This window comes from Orycteropus afer, unplaced genomic scaffold, assembly GCF_000298275.1.
Source record: "Orycteropus afer afer isolate SDZICR_OR568_19922 unplaced genomic scaffold, OryAfe1.0 scaffold00006, whole genome shotgun sequence".
Lineage (NCBI taxonomy): Eukaryota > Metazoa > Chordata > Mammalia > Tubulidentata > Orycteropodidae > Orycteropus > Orycteropus afer.
Genome location: NW_006921593.1, coordinates 28,509,364 through 28,528,961, shown reverse-complemented (window position 1 = coordinate 28,528,961; position 19,598 = coordinate 28,509,364). Strand labels below are relative to the sequence as shown.

General features: G+C 57.5%; 1 protein-coding gene across 1 annotated transcript; it reads left to right on the top strand.

Annotated features, from left to right (window-relative positions):
• Nucleotides 1-2,622: 2,622 nt before the first annotated feature.
• ITM2C (integral membrane protein 2C) lies at nucleotides 2,623-15,028 on the top strand. The gene is made up of 6 exons (XM_007942065.2): nucleotides 2,623-2,736; nucleotides 9,840-9,980; nucleotides 11,773-11,961; nucleotides 13,651-13,761; nucleotides 14,290-14,440; nucleotides 14,937-15,028. Exons 1-6 carry the CDS (start codon nucleotides 2,623-2,625, stop codon nucleotides 15,026-15,028), a joined length of 798 nt encoding a protein of 265 aa, XP_007940256.1.
• Nucleotides 15,029-19,598: the final 4,570 nt, after the last annotated feature.

Here is a 19,598-nt window from a genome sequence, read left to right as displayed (position 1 = left end):
GACCGGATGAGCAGAGAGGGTGAGGTCCAGGAGGCCCCCAGTGCAGAGCTTCCACCAACCAGGGCGCCCGTGGAGCATCCGGGTCCGGAGCCTTTACTGGGCCCTCATTACACAGACATGACTAGTTGAATCATGTCCCCCTCGCCCCTGAGGTTAGCTGATAGCATATGGTGGTCCTTCTGGCTTGGCTAGCCCCACGCAAGAGCCATGCATGAACATAACCCCTCAGGTGTGGTCTGTTGTTGTTGTTGTTATGTGCCGTTGAGTTGGACCCGACTCATAGCGACCCCTCCTTGGGTTTCCCAGGCAGTATCACTACGGAAGTAGGATTGCCCAACCTTTCTTCCGAGGAGTGGCTGGGGGGTTTGAACCGCCAGCCTTCTGGTTAGCAGTCAAGTGCCTTAGGCACTATGCTAGCAGAGCTCCTACAGGTGTGGTCTCGATTCATCAAAAACACTTCAAAACCAAGTCAAACAACACTCACTGCCATCAAGTTAATTCCAACTCATAGCGACCCCCATTGGGGTTTCCAAGGCTGTAAACCTTTATGGAAGCAGACTGCCTCATCTTTCTTCCGTGGAATGGCTGGTGGGTTCAAATCACTGACCTTCTGGTCAGCAGTCAAATGCCTTAACCACTACACCAACAGAGCTCCTAAAGATACTTCAATCATGGCATAATTCCAAGGTCTTCCAGATTATCTCTCAGGAATCAAGGTCAAAGATTCTTTGAGTAAAGCTAGATTCTTCAAGGAGCTTTGGTGGTGCAGTGGTTCAGCGCTTGGCTCTTAACCCAAAGGAAAGTTCAAACCCACTAACCACTACAAGGGAGAAAGATGTAGCAGTCTGCTTCCATAAAGATTATGGCCTTGGAAACTCTATGTGGTGGCTCTAGTCAACTCTACAGCAATGGGTAAATTCTTTACCTCACAACATCTTTTTGTTGTTGTTGTTTTTGCCATCGAGTCGGCCCCGACTCATAGCGACCCCTCCTTGGGTTTCCGAGGCAGTATCACTACGGAAGTAGGATTGCCCAACCTTCCTTCCGATGAGTGGCTGGTGGGTTTGAACCGCCAGCCTTCTGGTGAGCAGTCAAGTGCCTTAGGCACTATGCTACCAGAGCTCCTTCACAACATCTTAGTATTATTATAAAAACAGCTTTGAGCGCCAGCCCTTCCGAAAGGGTGTGGGGAAGCATGTTGGGAAAATACGAACCACACTTGGAGAGCAGCTGAAGCAAGTAGGCAAGCCAGACGGAATGTTTTATGGCTTGCCCCGATTTTACAAGTTTAAGCCCAACCTAAACCTGGGTGGTGCAAACGATTAACCACTCAACTAACTGAACAGCTGGTGGTTCAAACCCACCAAGAGGTCCCTCGGAAGATTTGGAAACCCTCCGAGTCAGTTCTGCTGTGTAAGTCCAGGACTGCCCGCGAGGTGCAATTAGCCCAGCCAAACCAGAAACCAACCTCACTGCCCTCGAGTTGGATCCGACTCATAGCAACCACTCTTTGGGTTTTCAAGGTGGTATCACTACCGAGGTAGATCGCCCAAGCGTCCTTCCCAGGAGTGGCTGGTGGGTTTGAACCTCCAGCCTTCTGGTCAGCAGTCAAATGCCTTAGGCACTAGGCCACCAGAGCTCCCAATTAGCCAAACAGTACAACAAAAACTGGGCCTTCAGCACAGGGTCACGTGGGTTGCTGGGACCTCCCAGCCAGCCTCCACCAGGGAGAGTGAGAAAAGACCCAGGACTTTGCTGTCAAGCAATGAGCCCACAACAGAAGCTCCCTCCTCCCCAATTCCCACGATACTTCGCAGGGGCAGTCTTGACTGGAACTCCAGCCTCCAGACACCAACCAGGGGGGCTTCCCACCACACTGGCCGTGATTATCCTAGTGAGCAACATGGGGAGAACAGGGCCTGCCAGTCGGTAACTGAGACTTCAGCTAACGCTTCCTTTCTGTACTCAGAGCGGTGGCAGAGTGTGCGTCCGGGGCCCTCTGGAAGGTTCTGGGGAATAATGAATAAAGGCGAGTGGAGAATGCGTAAGGCAGGAAGGGTGCAAGCTTGAGGCCAGCAGCCGGCTTTTAGGCTCCTCCCAGGCCCAGAAGAGGTGGGATGAGGGGCAGCAGAGGTCCCAGCATTTCGAAAGAAAAGAGCTGAGTGGCCTGGGGCTTGGGGAACGTGTCTAGACACTTCGTTTGCCTGGCAAACACTGTTTAACAAAGACTGTGTTGTAGCAGGTGATGCCGGTCACCGAGAGCGAGCGGGAAGGGTTAAGTCGGGGAAGCGGGCTGAGTCCCTGTGTGATGCTTGAATGAAGGAGTGAGTGAGTGAATGTAAGGGAGGGAGGGACGGAGTAAGCGGGTGAGCGGTGGCTGGTTCGCTGGTTGATCGAGGGGGCCTCAGCTCCCCCGAGTCCAGCGCAGCGCATCCGGCAGGGGTCGCCCCCGGCCCGCGGGCCGGCGCCCTGCCTCGGAGGGGGCGGAGCAGCCGGGGGCGGGGCTAGAGACGGGGACTCGAGCTGCCTCCAAACTTCCGGTGTCTGCTGAGCGCAGAGCAGCGGCGGCACAGCTGAGGTTGCACCCGCGGAGGACTCGCGGGGACTTGTGGCGGTGCAGCCATGGTCAAGATCAGCTTCCAGCCCGCCGTGGCCGGCGTCAAGGGCGACAAGGGTGACAAGGCTCCCGTCCTTGCCCCTGGGCCGGCCGCGGAGATCCTGCTGACGCCTGCCCGGGTGAGGGGCCGGGGGCCCCAGCGGGGGCAAGGGGGCATCATCCCAGAGGGAGGAGGGGGCTTGCAGGAGGCCCAAAGCCAAATTCCGAAGAGTGCCAGGGGTCCGAGGGGCTGTTTCCCAGGGGGGAAGCGCTCGAGAGTTCCTCTAAAAGGGGTCCCGGGCGCCCAGCCCCAAAATAGACGGAAGGGGCTGGCCCGAAAAAGTTAGGGGGATGTGGGTGGGGGGATGCATCTGGTTCCAATCACGGGGGAAGGGCTGTGAGTCGCGGCCCCGGTTGGGGGATGGGAGGGAGGTGGATGGTGTGGCCCCAAAGTCTGGCTCCTGATTGGTTGGAGTTAGGCCGGGGGAGGGGGTCCGTGGTTTGGTTCGCTGCCGGGGGGTGCGGGAGGAGGGGAGGAGCTGCCGGAATGGGCCGAGCAGAGAGTGATCTTCGGGAAGAGAGCAGCCCCGGCCCCCCACACAAGCTGGCTGCCGAGGCCGGGGGTCCACGGCCCACCCAGGCCCTGGGTCTCCCGAGTGGGCGCCGCCGTCGGGGCCTCCCCGCACTGCCCGCGGTGGCAGCATCTCCCCAGGGCCCTCCGGTTGCTCTCGGCCGGGCTGTGTGGGCTCCCCTCCTCCCGGCCCTCGAGCCGAGCGCGGGGGGCGGGGAAGGCTGCGGAAAACTGCCTGAGCTGCGTGGATTGTGCCCCCGGGAGGCCCTCGAAGGGCGGGACGCGTGGCGCGGGGAGGGACCCGGGCCCGGTCAGCCGGGTTTGGGTTCCTGCAAAGGCGCTGCCGCTGGCAACCTCGGGGTGCACCGAGCCCCGTCTGTCTGGTGGAGGAAGGACTTACAGAAAGTCTTTGTCCGTTCCCTCCGCCTTCCCCAAGATAGGCTTCTGAGGACTCTAACTCCGAGCCGCTACAGTCCGGGGGCCTGGAACGGGGGCGCTGGAGAGGGACCTTACAGATAAGTGTCCCAGCCAGCATGAGCCAAGACCCTGCGTGATGAGGACTTGAAGGGCCGCGGCCGAGCTCGGCTGCACTTTTGTGGTCGGTAATGCAAGCAACTCCCCACCGCTGCGAGAACCACCCGTCACCTGGCTGAGGGACAGCTGTGCACCCAGCGGCTGCAGCTTAGTCTGTTGCTTAGATGGGAAGGAGGTGTGCTCCATGACGGAAGACCTGCTGTGCAGCTTTTAAAAGTTTGCACGGGGTTCTGCAAACCTCTTGGCTTTGCAGATGGGAGCCAGCCCCGTCCTCTCACCGTGGAAGGCGGGTGGGAGCAGGAGGCATTGCTCGGGTCCCCACTTTCTCCTCCTAGCTGCTTCTCCCGAGGCCACCCGCCCAACTGAGTTTTGGAGCCAGAACCCTTCAGCCAGAGACCAGTAGGATTTGGGGAGGGAAAGGATGTCTTTCAAACCCCATGAGAAGGCCTCCGGAATTTTGCAGGAGTGACACTTTGTTCCCACTGCAACCTGATGGGTGTCAAGAGGGTGTCAGAGCCCCACGTGGTCCTGGCAGTAACTGACATGGCGTCGTCCCCCCCCCCCCGCGCCCCCAGGGGGGATGGGAACAAGAACCTCTTCCTGTGAGCTGTTTGTGATGGCCTTGAGCCCCCTCCCCCAGCCGCCTCCCTGCCTGCTTAGCTGGGCAGGGTCCTTCATTCCCTAATTGGCAGGGAGGAGCCAGAGGCTGGCGGAGGGAGTCAGATGGGTACCTGTGTGACTAGCTGCTTGTTGGTAAACCCAAAGGTGGCGCGTGGGGGGGGGCTTCCGGTGTTGGATGCTTGATGCGGGCCTTTGGAGTATTGGGAAGGCGTGGACTTCTGTGAGCCCAGGGGCACGTGTCCACGGCAGCCCCTCTCCTACCCCCTGCTGCGGGCACAAGGCCATGTCACAGAAGTAGCTCAGGACAGAGTGTGGACGGTTAGGGATGGCAGGAGGCGGGGGTTGGGGGGCAGGGGATCTTTACTGAGGCGGCGAGTTGGGATTTTGTTCCTTATGGTGGGGACTCGGGAACACTGGGCTGGCTGGAGCTGACCGGAGAACCGCTCCTTGGTTTCTGAACTGGGTCCCCAGCTAACGGTGGGGGAGGGGCTGCTTGCGGGGAAGGCCTGCGGGCACTGAGCCCCTCTCTGGCTCCTGGAATAAGCCATGGACCGGGGCCCAGGGGTGGGGGAGGGGTAGCACCCTCACAGTGGGGGCTGTCCCCTTCAGAGCAGCAGCTGACACAAGGAGGATGTTGTCCCCAAACCGGGGCTGGAAGGAAGGGCCTTGGTGGGCCTGCGGATGGGGGCGGAGCCCAGCGGCTTCCAGCTGCAGGCCTCAGCACGTGGTGCTTTGACTCTGACAGTGAGGTGGGGGGGCACCCCACAGCAGCGCTCCTGACAGTCCAGCCCTGGTCACTGTCCTCCGGAGGCCCAGGACCCGCCCGTGCCCCCCAGCTTGGTGCCCTGTTCTGCACAGCGCACACACACTCACAGGCAAGGGTGGGCACGCACTCATGCACAGGGGACAGGACTGCCAGAGAGTCGTTTTCTCTGGAATTTTCTCCCTGGGTTAGCCTCTGATTAACAGCCCCTGTGTACCCCTCCCGCACCGCATACCTGGGGATCAGGTTTCGCTTTGTGTGTGTTCTGGCTCTGGGAACATTGGTGCCCCAGGCGGGCAGGTGGGCAGGGCCCCGGTGCCCATCTCCCTAAAGGCCAGACACCTGTCTTCAGGTGGCTTTGCTCTGGGTCCTTCCACTAGGGAGAGGGGCTTTGGAGGCCATTTGGGGTCTGCCCACAGGGTGGGGGGGGCCGCCTTTGGCTTCTTGGCCTCTCTCTTCTCAGCATGCCTCAGCCAGGCAGTGAGCAGGAGTTTCTCTTGGGAGGGGAGGTGTTTTCTCATAAAAATCACAGAAGTGAAGCCAGCCACCTCCCCTGCACTCTGGAGCTGCAGCCCCACCCCATAAGGGTTTTTCTAGCATGGAATTCCCCTCCAGTTCTCCCTGAGCCTTTGTTCTCTGGAGAAGAGAAAACCTGCCATGCACAGCCGAGAAGGGAGTGTGAGGCCAGAGCTGGCCTCCCCGCCTGGCTGTACGAAGGGTGGACACTGGGCCAGCCAAGGGGGGTCCCCGCTTCTCAGAAGGGGAACGCAACTGCAGAAGCCACTAATGCTCAACCCGTGGGCCATGTCCAAGGACACCCAGGGAACATCTGGAATGGAGCAGTGGGTTCTGTGTGGTCGGGGGTAGCCAGCAGGCGTTTGCCCAGCCTCCACCCCCCCTCAGCAGGCCTCCGTCCATCTGTCACATACTCGCATCACTGTGCCCGTTGCCCTGTGGTCCAGAGCCTGGCAAAGATGCTGGGGAGGTGAGCAGATGCCAGCCGGTGCTGGGGCTCAGAGCCCCACTGACCCCCCCCCCCCCCCCGCAGCCTGCAGCGGGAGTGGAATCTACCTGAGTTCATTGGAACTTTACTGCAGAGGGAGGGAGCTGGGGAGTTCTCTCCTCGCGTGGGGTCTGCTGGTTAATGCTGGACTTGGCTGTTTTCCCAGCTGCCTTTGCTAAATCATGTCATGGGCACATGGCCCCTCTTGGGGTCCCAGGATATTTGCTTGTGATCCCCACGTGCGTGCCGAGTGAACAGGCATTTTCACTGAGAGCCAAGTTTTCTTGGAAACAGCATGCCATAGTTTTCTCTTTCAAAATGGAAGCCCCTACATGCCTGGTCACCAGCCACTCCTCGGAAGGAAGGTTGGGCAATCTGCTTCCATAGTGATACCGCCTCGGAAACCCAAGGAGGGGTTGCTATGAGTCGTGCCTGGCAGTGGGTTCTGCTCCGAATTTTCTTGGGGCTCAGCAGCTGAGCTTCAGAAGCCCGCTCAGCCTTTCTTGAGGGTGAGTCAGGCTGTCGGGGGCCTCCAGCCTGCAGGAACCCCCGGGACTGGGAACAGTGCTGACTGTGGACCCCTCATGATGCTTGTAAGGATGTCAAAGTGTGCGGGCTGCTCCGGGCCCCGGTGTGAATTGGTCATGTGGTTTGGAACCCAGTAGGCAAAGACAGTGGTGCGGGTGAGGTTCTAAGTCAGAAGCAGGGACGTGGTGCAGTCTTCCTGGCAGCCCTAGGCCTGCTTCCCTTGCCACCCTGCTGAGCCATGACGCCTCTGGCCCCAGGTTGGTGGTGTTCATGGGGTAGCACACAGTGGCTGTGGCCACTTGCCATTCCCTGGTCCCAGGCACTGAGGAATCTGTCACTACCGGTCCAGGGGAGGTAGAGGATCCCTAGCTTCTATAGTGCCTCCTGTAGACACATGTGAGGACAGTGGGCATGTCCAGGGGGCCCTGGCTGGAGGTTCTACCCTTGTCTGTCCACCCTCTACTGGGACCACTCAATCCCTACCTCCTCTTTGAAGCTGGTTCTCACTGCTTGTCTCCACTGACTTTCTTTCCCGTCCCATTCCCCAGCTACCTAGAAATACCGCCCCCAGCTGGCAGAACTACAGGGCAGAGACAGACAGGTGGCTGGGAAGCTAGAGGTCTCACTTGGTCCTAACAGTGCTATCACCTGGTCCTTAGAGTAGGTCTTGCCTGGTCCTAACAGTGGTCTCTCCTGGTCCTAACAATAGGTCTCCCCTGGTCCTGGCAGGTCTCACCTTGTTGGTAAGTTTGAGGAGCGGGCCCTCCGGCTTTTGCTTGTAGCCTGTTTGCTTTTCTCTCATCTTCCACAGCTCTCTTGGCTCCTTCTTGGTTGTCTGGACCCAAGGAGCACTGGCCCTACTCGGCAGTGTCTGTCCGTATTGACAATAAAGATCAGCTATTTTTGTCTAGCACTATATCCTTTACAAAGGCTTTCAGCTCTGTGTCTCTTTTAACCCCAACATAAACCCTGTAAGGGAGCTTCCGCATTTTCTAGGAGAAGCCTGAGAAGGGGGTCTCGCCTGCTCCCTCTCTGTCTGATCCCAGGCAGACACCCCCGGCCGACCCACTCAGTGAGATCTCAGTCCATGTCACGCTGGAGGATGGAGCTGGCCTGACTCCTGGCCCACAGCTTTGCCTAAGTGCCACCTCTCCCTGACCATTGAGTTTGCAGGCGCTTGGGGCGGCTTGTTTTATGGGGGGCAGCATCGTCCCTGAGGGCCGTGCGAGCTGTGGCCGTGTGTCAGCGTGGTCCATGTTCTGGGGGCCTGGCTCCCCAGGCAGCCACTCAGAGCGGCCAGGCCAGGTGCTGAGGCCATACTTGAGTGATCACAGGACCTGGGGGTAGGGCCAGGCAGGGAGTGGCCCCGGCCGGCAGGGGCACTCAGCCAGTGAGGGCAGCTGGTTCAGTCCCACTTGTGCCCAGAGAGCTACTTGGAGGGCAGACAGTGTGGTGGAATAGGGTGGGGGGGAGGCCAGAGTGCCCCTCCATCTCATTTCTCCATCCTGTGGGCAGAGGGGTTGGCCTGAGTGGGTGCGAGGGCTGTGCTCAGTGAGGGGGCGAGTCCTCCAGCCATCCTCTGACCTTTGCCGGAGGGGGCAGTGCCACACAGGGAGGCATCCACACTCTGATGGGGCTCTCCGCTGTGCCCCAAGGCCCAAGCCCCATACCCCAGTCTGCTCTAAGGCAAAAAGACCAGGGATGGGGACCGGAGCTGGTGCCACCCCCACCTGGCCAGCCCCCTGTGCTGCACTGGGACTCAGTCCTGGGTGACGTGGACCTGGAGTGTGTCCCCAGCCTCCTGTCACCCCCTCCAGGACAAAAGGACAAAGGCAAAGCAGCTCAGACCTAGAAAGTCGGGCTGGAAAGGCCTGAGAGCTCACTTGGTCTGACCTGCTCGGATTGCAGGTGAGGAGAGAGGCCCAGAGGCTGGGAGTGGCTGAGCCAGGGCAGGAAGTGCCCCCCCCCCATGCTGCTTCTTTGAGGTCGTGGTGGAGGTCGGGGTTCTTGGGAACTGACCTCTGACCCCACTCTTGGCTGTATTGGGGCACCCTCTGGACACCAGGGAGGATGGGGTGAGTGGTGGACGCAGAAGCAGAGACAGCCCCAAGGCTTTCTCTGACATCTCCCAGAGGGAGGGTTGGGCTGCCCATGGCCAAGGTCACAGCGTGGTCCAGGGCCAGAGTCGCCAGCCTGTCAGTCCAGCGCTCCTGCGTGAAAGCAGTTGCATTGGGTTACATGCTCTCATGCTCTGTTCTCTCACCTTCCAGACACGGGGGGTTCCAGTTGAGTTGACTGTTTCTTAGCAGCCTCCTGTCCTGGCCGCCTCAACGGGCTATGTCTCACTCCCCACAGAGCTCCCTCCCATAGACCCCACTTCTCATTGCCTGCTTGACCCAACCTTCCTGTTGGCTGGGCCCTGTTAGGGGCTACCGCTGTCCCCCCACAGGCTGGGTTCTGTGCTCAGGGTGGTCGCAGGCCCAGTGCTGCCCACCCAGAAATAACCTCCCAGGCCCCATCCTCTGGCCTCCCAGAGTCCCTGTCCCCATCAGCCACCCACCTCTTCCTGCCACGGCCTCCCACTGCCCCCATTCCAGTCTGTCTTGTGTATCTCAAGAGTCATCCTTGGCCCCTGGTGACCTGAGCCTTGGCTCCCAGCCTGCCCAGCACATCCCAGTCCCTGCAGAGTCCGAGGTCCCATCCGTTCCTTCCCCATTTTATGTTGCAAAGAGATTCCCTGGTCACTCAGGATAAGCTCCCCGAACGGAACAAGGAGACTAATAGCATGACTGATAACTGATAGCACACAGGGCCAATTCATGCTGCATCTGCTTGATCCCAGTAGCTCTGGTAGCGTAGTGCCTAAGGCACTTGACAGCTAACCAGAAGGCTGGCGGTTCAAACCCACTAGCCACTCCTCGGAAGGAAGATGTGGCAATCTGCTTCCGTAGTGATACTGCCTCAGAAACCCAAGGAGGGGTCGCTATGCAACTCGAGGGCACATAACAACAACTGATCCTGGCTGGTGGTTTCATGTGGCCTGGGCAGGTCTCGGTTTCTCTTTAAGTGAAAGGAAGCGGGGAATACCCAGACAGGTCCCCTTCCAGACGAGGCCGTGTTGTGCCCCCCGTGAGCCCATGCGCTGTGGCCTGAGGGGGGTGAGAGGGCTCTGGGGTGTGGGGCCGCCCTCTGGGGCCCCAGCTGACCCTGACTGTGTCCACAGGAGGAGCGGCCATCCCAGCCCCGCTACAAGAAGGGCGGCTCCGTGGGCAGCGTGTGCTACCTGTCCATGGGCATGGCGGTGCTGCTCCTGGGCCTGGTGTTCGCGTCTGTCTACATCTACAGATACTTCTTCCTGGCCCAGGTGAGGCTTGCAGGACGGCCGGCCCCTGTGAGCTGAAGGGAGGGTGCCGAGTGTGGGAGTAGGCAGCAGGCTGGGGGATCATGGAGAGAAGAAGCCCCCAGAATGCCCCTCCGGCAGGGTGAGTGCCCAGGTGAGCCCAGGAGACCAGCTCCTCTCTCTCCCCCTGGGCCTCCTGGGACCAGGCCTACCCACACCACAGCCCTGTGTCTTGGGGAGCCCAGCATTTGTCCCACGAGAGAAGGAACTTGGGTGGCTGGAGATGGGCTGGGCCGTGCCCTCCACCTTCCAGGGACCCTCCCAGGGGCTCAGGGTCAGGGTGGGGAGCCTGCGTAGTGACTGCAGTAGCCACACCTGAGCCTCAGCAAAGAAGGAGGATGCTGCTGTCCCCGCCCTCCTGAGCCCAGCCCTGAGACCTGAGGAGTGTGGACATCAGTCGAGGGGCTGGCAAGAGGTTGCCACCTTGGACCCCACATAGCCACCATCACAATAGGAGTCTGGGCCGGGAGGCTGGTGGTAGGAACAGCTCTGGGAGGAGGAGGCCCGTGAGGGAGGATGTGGCACCCTGGTCTCCCAACGGAAGGTGGTTAAAAGCAGCTTAAAGCAGTCAATGCAAGCCCAACCAGCTTTTCTAGGTGGTTGTCAAAACTAGAAGACAGAGTGGCTGGGAAGTGGCAGAGTGTGACCCTGGTGGCTGTTCCTGCCCTTGAGCCCTGGGCCTTCCCCTTTGTTGTCACCTGGTTTTCCGGGATGGAAATCCCTGGAGGTGCATTTGGGACTTTGTCTTAAACCTCAGTTCCCCTTCTGTCCAGTGCCCCTCTTGCTGCCCCCCCCCCCCCCCCCGCCTGCTGTTTCTCCTGTGTGGGACAGCACAGTCCCAGGCCACAGCCCTCCCCCACTGCCCACGCCGTTTCCTCCCTCTCCCCAGCACGAGTCTCGAGTCCCCTCCCCAGTTCCCCAGGAATGGGGACACCTTGGAGCAGCCCCTGCCTGGGCCCCTCTCCCCCGGCTCACGGGCCCTCAGTGATCCATCCTCCTGGGAGCTTTCACTGAGAGAGAGAGGGCATTCTCTTTGTCACAGGCCAGTCTGTCCTCAGCATGAATCTGGAGGGGCCCCTGGGAAAGGCACTGGGTGGACTGGCTGGTTCCCCTGGCTGAGTCCGTCCCCTCCGTCCGTTCAGGGTGGCTATGATGGTGGGTCATGGGGGAGCAGTCACACTGTTTGTCAGGGTGTCTCTTGGGGCCCGGGAGGCCAGGAAAGGTGAAGGGGTTGTTCTGAGACTGGATGCTGACTTAGAAGTAGGAATAGCTGCCTGTCAGCTCCTGGTCTGCAGGGTTCAGGGCCCATGGTGGCGGGAAGGCTGGTGGAGAAGGCTCCGTGCAGGGCCTCAGCCTGGCCAGTTAGGGGGCGGGGTCTGGACTAGCTCTTGCTTTCCCCAGAGGACTCCCACCAGCTGCTTGCTCGATGTTTGCCCCTCCCCATGCCCTTCATGGACTTAAAGACTTGGAGGCCGGAAGGGGCCTTGGGGGCATCTCACTTTCAGATGTGGACACTGAGGCCTGGCATGGTCATCTACCTAGGCCCTGGCAGACCAGCTTCTGCTCCTAGTCTCCCAAGGCCCAGCTGGTCTCCCGACCGCAGCTCCCGGCTCTGACCTACTGGCCCCAGCGTCTCTATCTGTGGAATGGGTTTAGTGTCCTCACCCTTCCTGCCAGCCCAGGCCATCAGGGTGGTGGTGGTGGTGCCGAGGGCACTGTGTGACCCGTGTTTCTGTCCCCTCTCCGCCCTGCTCAGCTGGCCCGAGATAACTTCTTCCACTGTGGGGTGCTCTACGAGGACCCCCTGTCCTCCCAGATGCGCACACGGATGGAGCTGGAGGAGGACGTGAAGATTTACCTGGAGGAGAACTACGAGCACATCAACGTCCCAGTGCCCCAGTTTGGGGGCGGTGACCCCGCCGACATCATCCACGACTTCCAGCGGGTGAGGCCGGCCACTGGGTAGTGGGTTGGGGCAGGCAGCCATGAGAAAGGAGAAGCCACCGTCCCCGTGTACATCCTGTGTGTCTCTGCTGTGGTGTTAGCTGGGTGTAGTGGGTATCTGTGGTTTCGTTCTATCAGGGTTTTGAAGACGCTGCTGTTACTGCAGATCACATTACTGAAGCAAACTAACTGTGGTTGACCTTCCCCTCGGCCACCTGGCAGCTTCAGATGCTGTCTCTCTTGGGTGAGGCCAGGGTTTCTCGTTTCACATTTTATCGAAGCCTCCCAAAGAGGCCATTAAGTGCCCGTGTCTTAATGTACAGCTGAGTGGGGTTTTATGTAGGTACACAGTCACGATTGTATTCAACCACTCACTGAGAGGTTGGCGGTTCAAATCCATCCAGTGACACTGTGGATGGAAAACCTCGTGACCCGCCTCCATGCTGGTCATAGCCAAGAAAGGCCTACGAAGCAGTTCTGCTCTGTCACATGGGGTCGCAGTGAATCCGAATCAACTTGACAGAAGGGGCTTGGCTCCCCACCCCCAATAGTTTATTGTGATTTGGTTGCAGATTTGCAAAGCAGATTTGCTTTATGCTCAACAGTTCATGCACGTTTGGTTTCACGGCCCCAATTAGAACCCCCAGCCATACAAAGCTCTCGTCACCTCTTCTCCCCGGGACCAGCCCTTCCCTGTGCCCGTCTTACCTGTGCATCCCTGTCTGTCCATCTTTGCCTCTGGGAATACTACCCGTCTAATGTCTCATGGCTGATTGACCTGAGGGGTGCATCTCCCTGGGGTATGTGTTCTGCTTGTAGGTCTTTCTGCCGCTGGACTGTGAGCCAGTCCACAGAAGTGAGTCCATTTCCAGGCCCGAAGCATAACCTGAGGCCATGGTCTTGGATTCTACCAATCTCTATCCGACCAGTAATTCTGGTCATTTTTGTGTTTTTGAATTTTGGTCCATATTTTTCCTCCCACTCTGTCCAGGATCTCCAATTTGGATCCCTTTCCAAGTGGTTAGCCATGGTAGCCAGGTACCTTCTAGTTCTTCTGGTCTCAGGATTGTGAAGGCTGAGGTCCATGTAGTCTATCATGTGTGGGGGTTGGCTTTTTTGCTGATTGTTATTTACGTAACCCACATGAGGATCTGGAATCTTGGCAGCCCTCTAGAAAGTTCCCTCATGCCCCTTCCCTGGCAGCACCCTCGCCCAGAGGTGACCATCCCTCTTTCTTCTGTCACTGGCACCGGGATTCAAGGCCCACGAGATGGAGTCGCCCAGCTGCCTCCACCCAGCACTTGCCCCCCAGAGCTTTGTGGAGGCTTCTACAGCAGAAATCCACAGAGGGTCTGGGATGTAATGTCTTGCTGCAGGCCTGGGCTTTTCTGCAGGAGCAGCCCGAGCTCAGGCTTGGCGGGATGCATAGCTGGGACGTCACAGGGCCCCCTGAACTTTATAAGCCCATGAGATGAGCCCTTGGATCAGCCAGGGCACTTGGAGTTTGTCATCTGCTGTGTGGGGCCTCCTGCAGACAGGCCAGGAGAGGAGCTAGGAGAGGGAGGGCACCCAGTTGTTGAGGACTCTGGGTGCACCACGCCCCAAGGGTGCTGGCCAGGAGCCTTTGGCACCCTGCCTGGGTCAGCCTGGCCTGCGGGACTGAGCGCCATGTGGCCCTACTCCCGTGCAGGGCCTGACCGCCTACCACGACATCTCCCTGGACAAGTGCTACGTCATCGAGCTCAACACCACCATCGTCCTGCCTCCTCGCAACTTCTGGGAGCTGCTCATGAACGTGAAGGTGGGCTGGGACTGGGTCCTGTCTCCCCCTGCCCTCTGAAGGCCAGGCCTGAGCCGGGGAGGGCCCTGGCAGGAGTGGGGGACTGGCCATTGCTGATAGCTGGGCCCTGCTCCCAGACTGGCTCCCTTCCTGCCTCCCCCTCCCCCTCCCCACCCTGGAGTCAGCCGCCTCCTTTTCTTCTCCCCCTGCCCACGCTCCCTCCTCCTCCCTCCTGAAGAAGCCCATGGCTGCCTTCCTTAGCCTTCAAGGCCGTACCCAGTGGCACCAGTGCCGGAAGATAATGGCCCTGACAGAGGAGCATAGCCCCTGGGGCGGGGACCAGACTTACAGCATGCCGTAGTCCACAGCGGTGCAGGTTCAGGTGCTAACATAGTCAGGAGGTGCCAAGACAATACAGGGGCTTCTAGGGGGTCTCTGGATGAGGTGGCGGGGGGCCGAGCAGAAGGACAGCGCCGGGAGTAGGGGCGTGAGCAGAGGCTGCAGGAGGGACCTTGGTGCTGATGGGCCCTGCGGCCCCTGCCTTTGTAGAGAGGGACCTACCTGCCACAGACATACATCATCCAGGAGGAGATGGTGGTCACGGAGCACGTCAGCGACAAGGAGGCGCTGGGCTCCTTCATCTACCACCTGTGCAGTGGCAAGGACACCTACCGGCTACGGCGCCGTGCCACCCAGAGGCGTGAGTGCCCGGCCCTGCCCTGGGTGCCAGCTCCCCCCCTGCCCCTGGCAGCGTCGTGCCCCTCTTTTCTTTTTCAAAGAGTGTCAACTAGCATTACTAACCCTCCTACCGATGATGAGACAGGCACAGAGAGGTTAACAATATCCCTGGGGTCACATGAGGGGCCCTGGGTGGTACAAAGTGGTAACAAACTCGGCTGCTAAATGAAAGGGTGGTTCAAGTCCCCCCTGAGGCCTGGAAGAAAGGCCTGGTGACCTGCACCTGAAAACTCAGCCGCAGGAAACCCCGCGGAGCCCAGATCTCTGACACACGTGGGATTGCCGTGAGATGGAGTGGACAGCAGCTGGCCCGGAGGGTCACACAGCGGGAGGTGGCCAGTCTGTCAGCCCTGCTCTTTGTTATTTCCTGCGTCCTGGGGTCCAGCTCCAGTCTGGGGCCGCGGTCCTGTGTGCTTGGCCAGCCCCTGGGTCACTGGGATTTCTCTCTCCCCTCCCAGGAATCACCAAGCGAGGGGCCAAGAACTGCACCGCCATCCGCCACTTCGAGAACACCTTCGTGGTGGAGACGCGCATCTGCGGGGTGGTGTGACGTCATCCCGCCCAGCCTGCCCCGCCCCAGTCCTCTCTCTTTCTGGCCTCTCTCTGGCCGCCTCGGCCCCTCGCTTAGCTCGTACCCTGGACACCTTTCCTTGCGTGTGACATGTCTCGCTGTCCCTTTTGGGCCCTGCCCCACCTTCCTGTACCGGCACCATGGCCTCTCAAGGCCCCCACTCTGCTGACCTCCAGGTGTGTGTGTGGAGGGGCGGGGCAGTGACGACCCTGGGTGAGGGGATGGGACAAGGTGGGGTTGGAGAACCGTTTCAGAAACGCCTGCACAGTGGGAAGGTCCTGTACAGCACACAATCCCTTAACCTGGGGCTTGGGATGAGGAGACGCGGCCTGAGGCCGGGCCCACCCAGACCACAAGGAAGGTGGCTGTCCTGGGGCCGCCTGGCCTCCATCAGTGCCTTCACCCACCAGCAGGAGCCTTGGGCTTGGGGGTGGGGATGAGAGTCAAGCACAGTCATTCTCCAAGTGGAACCAAAGATGCAAGGAGCCAGGGGCCCAGCTGGGCCCAGGAGCACAAGTGGGTTCCTTCAGCCAGGGCCAGACACAGGGTGGGCCGTGGTGGGGCAGGCTGAGGAGGGGCACGTCTGGGTCCTGTCCACGCAGCCCTGAGGCTGAGCTTTCAATGGGAGTGAGCTGTGCATGCAGTCAAGTCGGTGGAGTTCATTGCTTTCTTGAGCTTAGAATGGTTTGTTTTTAAAGATGAACTGCGGGAAGGGAGAGCCACCTGGTACTTGTACACCCTGCCGCCCCTCCTCTGTTCTGAGATGTCACCCCCTCTGCTCAGGGGACACAGCGGTTTTCCTTTTATTTCTCCTTTTGCATGTTTTTACCGTCGGTTCAATGTGTACCCATTGGAGCTGAGCCTGGGAAGGAGGGCTCAACGCCTCCGTCAGACTTGGTGCTCCCTGGAGACGAGACTGAAACACTCTGTGTGTTCTCTCAAGTAGATCTCTTCAGAAGCGTCAGTTAAACAATAAAAGGTCTTTTACTTCTGACTCTGATTTAGGGGCGGCAGGGAATGTTGGGGTGCGTGTGGGCTGGAGACGTACCTGCAGCGTGGCCTGTGGAGGAGTGTCGGGGCAGAGTGGCTCACGTGGGTGTCGGTGAGGGCAGCAGGCAGGGGAGAAGCCAGCAAGCCTTGGGGCCCAGCCCCTGCGGAGAAGGGCTTACCCCTGGTCCAGTGAAGGATGTGCCCCTGAAGGGTGTACCCTGTATTGTTCCCTTCAATCCTCACAACCCTCTGGGCCAGGTAGGGCCCCCATGTTCCAGGTGAGGCAGGGGTAAAGGGCTCCAGATCTTCAGTAACTTGCTCAAGGTCATGCTGCTTTGGAGGACCCGGAGAAACCACAGCAACCTTTTACACAGCACATGACATCATTGTTGCTTGTCCTTGAGTAAAGGGTGGTGCTGGGCTCACCATTGCGCCTGGGCAATTAATGATCATTCTTGGTGGTTCTGGATTGCGGTTTGGCATGATAGCCACATTCTGCAGGGAAGTAATAGTGGGTCGTAGCCCAGAGGCTCGGCTGAAGTGGACCCCAGAGATCTGCCCCGTGCTCACATGTGTACCTGTATCTGCACTTTGAGGAATGTTCAGCCTCTTGAGCACCCTGTGGAGGAGACAGATGACCAAGTGCAAAGACACTTGGTTCTTAGATCTGAAGACAATCTTGCAGACATGTCCCCGTTTCCTTATATGAAGCCCAACATCAAACCCATTGCCGTCAAGTCAGTTCTGACTCCTGGGGACGCCGTGTGTCATAGTAGGACTGCTCCATAGAATCTTGGCTGCAGTTTTTACAGAAGTATGTTGCTGGACCTTAGTGAATGCTGCTGGGTGGGTTCGAACCACCAACCTTCAGGTTAAACTAAAACTAAACTCACTGCCGTTGAGCCAATCCTGCATTGGGATTGCAGCCCCCAATGGGTTTCCAAGGTGGCAGATCTTGACGGAAGCAGGTTGCTCAAGTTAGTTCAGCACAGGCCATTGGTGCCACCAGGGACTTACACGAGCCAATCTAAATGCAACCCAGTTATCACACAGCAACAGGATTTTTTTTTTTTTTTTAGCAACAGCAGCTTTTGGGGGTAGGTCAACGGGACAGAATTCCCAGGTAACTCCTGAAGAGGAAGGGGCCATTGCCATCAAGTTGATTGCGTTGGGGTCTGGGTTTGAGACGTGGGGAGGGAGGCCTTGGTAGTGCAGAAGGTGGATGGTTGGCATCCACCCGGAGGTACCTTGGAAGGAAGGGCTGGCAGTCAGCTTTCCTGGACTCGGCCACTGAGAACTGTGGAGCCCAGAGGAATTGGTGGCAGCTGTAATTGAGAGCTCCCGCTTCACGCCAGCTCCCTAATCTTCCCCAATGCCACATCGATGTCCTGTGAGGGAGACGAAAGCCAGCCGGCGTGGAATCGACTTGGAGCCCACGGGTGTCAGTGTGCACCTGTGCTCCACAGCGTTTTAAAGGCCGATTCTGCAGTAGATTAGCAGGCTTTGATTCCGAGGTGCCCCTGAGTAGACTCAAACTGCTAGCCTTGCGGTTAGCACCCAAGTGTGTGCCATTTCCAGCACTCAGGGACCCCCATGAGGGATGGAAAAGGCTCAGGGCAAAGACACCTTCTTAGATCTAAACAGAGTCTTGGAGATAACACCCGTTTGCCTTGTATTAGCTAATTTCCCTTTCTTACCAGTTTAGGTGACGTGTATCTGTGTTTCTCTTTTGCTTTGTGGTTGTGCCACATACCTATTGTTAAGTGCCATCGAGCTGATTCTGACTCAGTGACCCCACGTACAGCAGAACGAAAAAACACTGTCCAGTCCTATGCCATCCTCACCGTCCTACGTTCAAGCCCGTTGCTACAGCTATGACATCATTGTTAAGGGTCTGCCTCTTTTTCAGTGGCCCCCTACCAAGCATGGTGTTCTTCAGGGACTGGTCCTTCCTAACGGGACCAGAATACATGAGACAAATTCTGACCATTCTCGCTTCTAAGGAGCATTCTGGCTGTACTTCTTCCAAGACAGATTTGTTCGTTCTGGCAGTTGGTGGTGCTTTGTTCTCTGCCAGCACCACGACTCAAAAGCATCAGCCCTTCCTCGGTCTTCCTTATTCGTTGTCCATCTTTTGCATGCACATGATGTGACTGAAAATACTGTGGCTTAGGTCAGATGTACCTTAATCCTCGGAGTGACATCTTTGCTGTTGAACTCGTTAAAGAGGTCTCTTGCAGCAGATTCGCCCAATGCAATATGTCACGTGATTTCTTGGCTGCTGCTCCCATTGGCTTGATTGTGGGTTCAAGTAACAGTATTTTCTCCGTTTATCGTGATGTTGCTTATTGGTCCAGTTGGAAGGATTTTTGTTTTCTGTATGTTAAGGTGTAACCCGTATTGAAGGCTGCAGTTTTGATCTTCATCAGTAAGTGCTTCAGGTCCTCTCCAATGGCAGGAAGCAGGGTTGTGTCATCTGCATATCGTGGGTTGTTAATGAATCTTCCTCTGATCCTGATGCCGTGTTCTTCTTCATATAGTCCAGCTTCTCGGACTATGTGCTCAGTGTACAGATTGAATAAGTGTGGTGAAAGGATCCAACCCTGGTGCACACCTTTCCTGATTTTAGAACAGTGTCCCCACGTTCTGTTCTCATGGCAGCCGATGTATAGGTTCCACCTGAGCATAATTAAGTGTTCTGGAATTCCAATTCTTTGCAACGTTATCTGTAATTTATTATGATCTACACAGTCAAATGCTTTGTACAGTCAGTAAAACACAGGTGAAAATCTTTCTGGTATTCTCTGCCTTCAGCCAAAATCCATGTGACATCAGCAGTGATACCTCTCATTCCACATCCTCTTCCGAATCTGACTTGAATTTCTGGCAATTCTGTCAATGTCCTGCTGCAACCGTTCTTAAATTATCTTATGCAAGAAAATACTAATCACATATCTATGGTTCCCAAAATAGTATCTTGTAACATTTTGCTTGGATTTAAACATAAAAGTGGTACAATCTATGGGTATGGACTTACTTTTCCCTTTCAACCTTACATATTTCTAAGATTTTTCCATGTTGATGGCTATAAAAAAAACCAAGAAAACCAAATCCACTGCCATTGAGTTGATTTCGACTCATAGCAACCCCCATTGGGTTTCTGAGGCAGTAAATCTTCACAGAAGTAAATTGGCTGGTGGGTTTGAACCACCAACCTTCTGGTTAGAAGTCAGATGCCTTAAGCACTGCGCCACCAGAGCTCTGTTGTTGTTGTTATGTGCCGTTGAGTCAGACCTGACTTAGCGCGACCCCTCCTTGGGTTTCTGAGGCAGTATCACTACGGAAGTAGATTGCCCCATCTTCCTTGCAAGGAGTGGCTGGTGGGTTTGAACCGTCAGCCTTCTGGTTAGCAGTCAAGTGCCTTAGGCACTACGCTACCAGAGCTCCTCCAGCGCTCTGTAGGAGTCATTAATCCATTTTTACTGCTGTATATTAATCCATTCTGTGAATACTTAATCTAATGACTCAGTCTCCTCACAGTATTTGAGTTGTTTCTGAC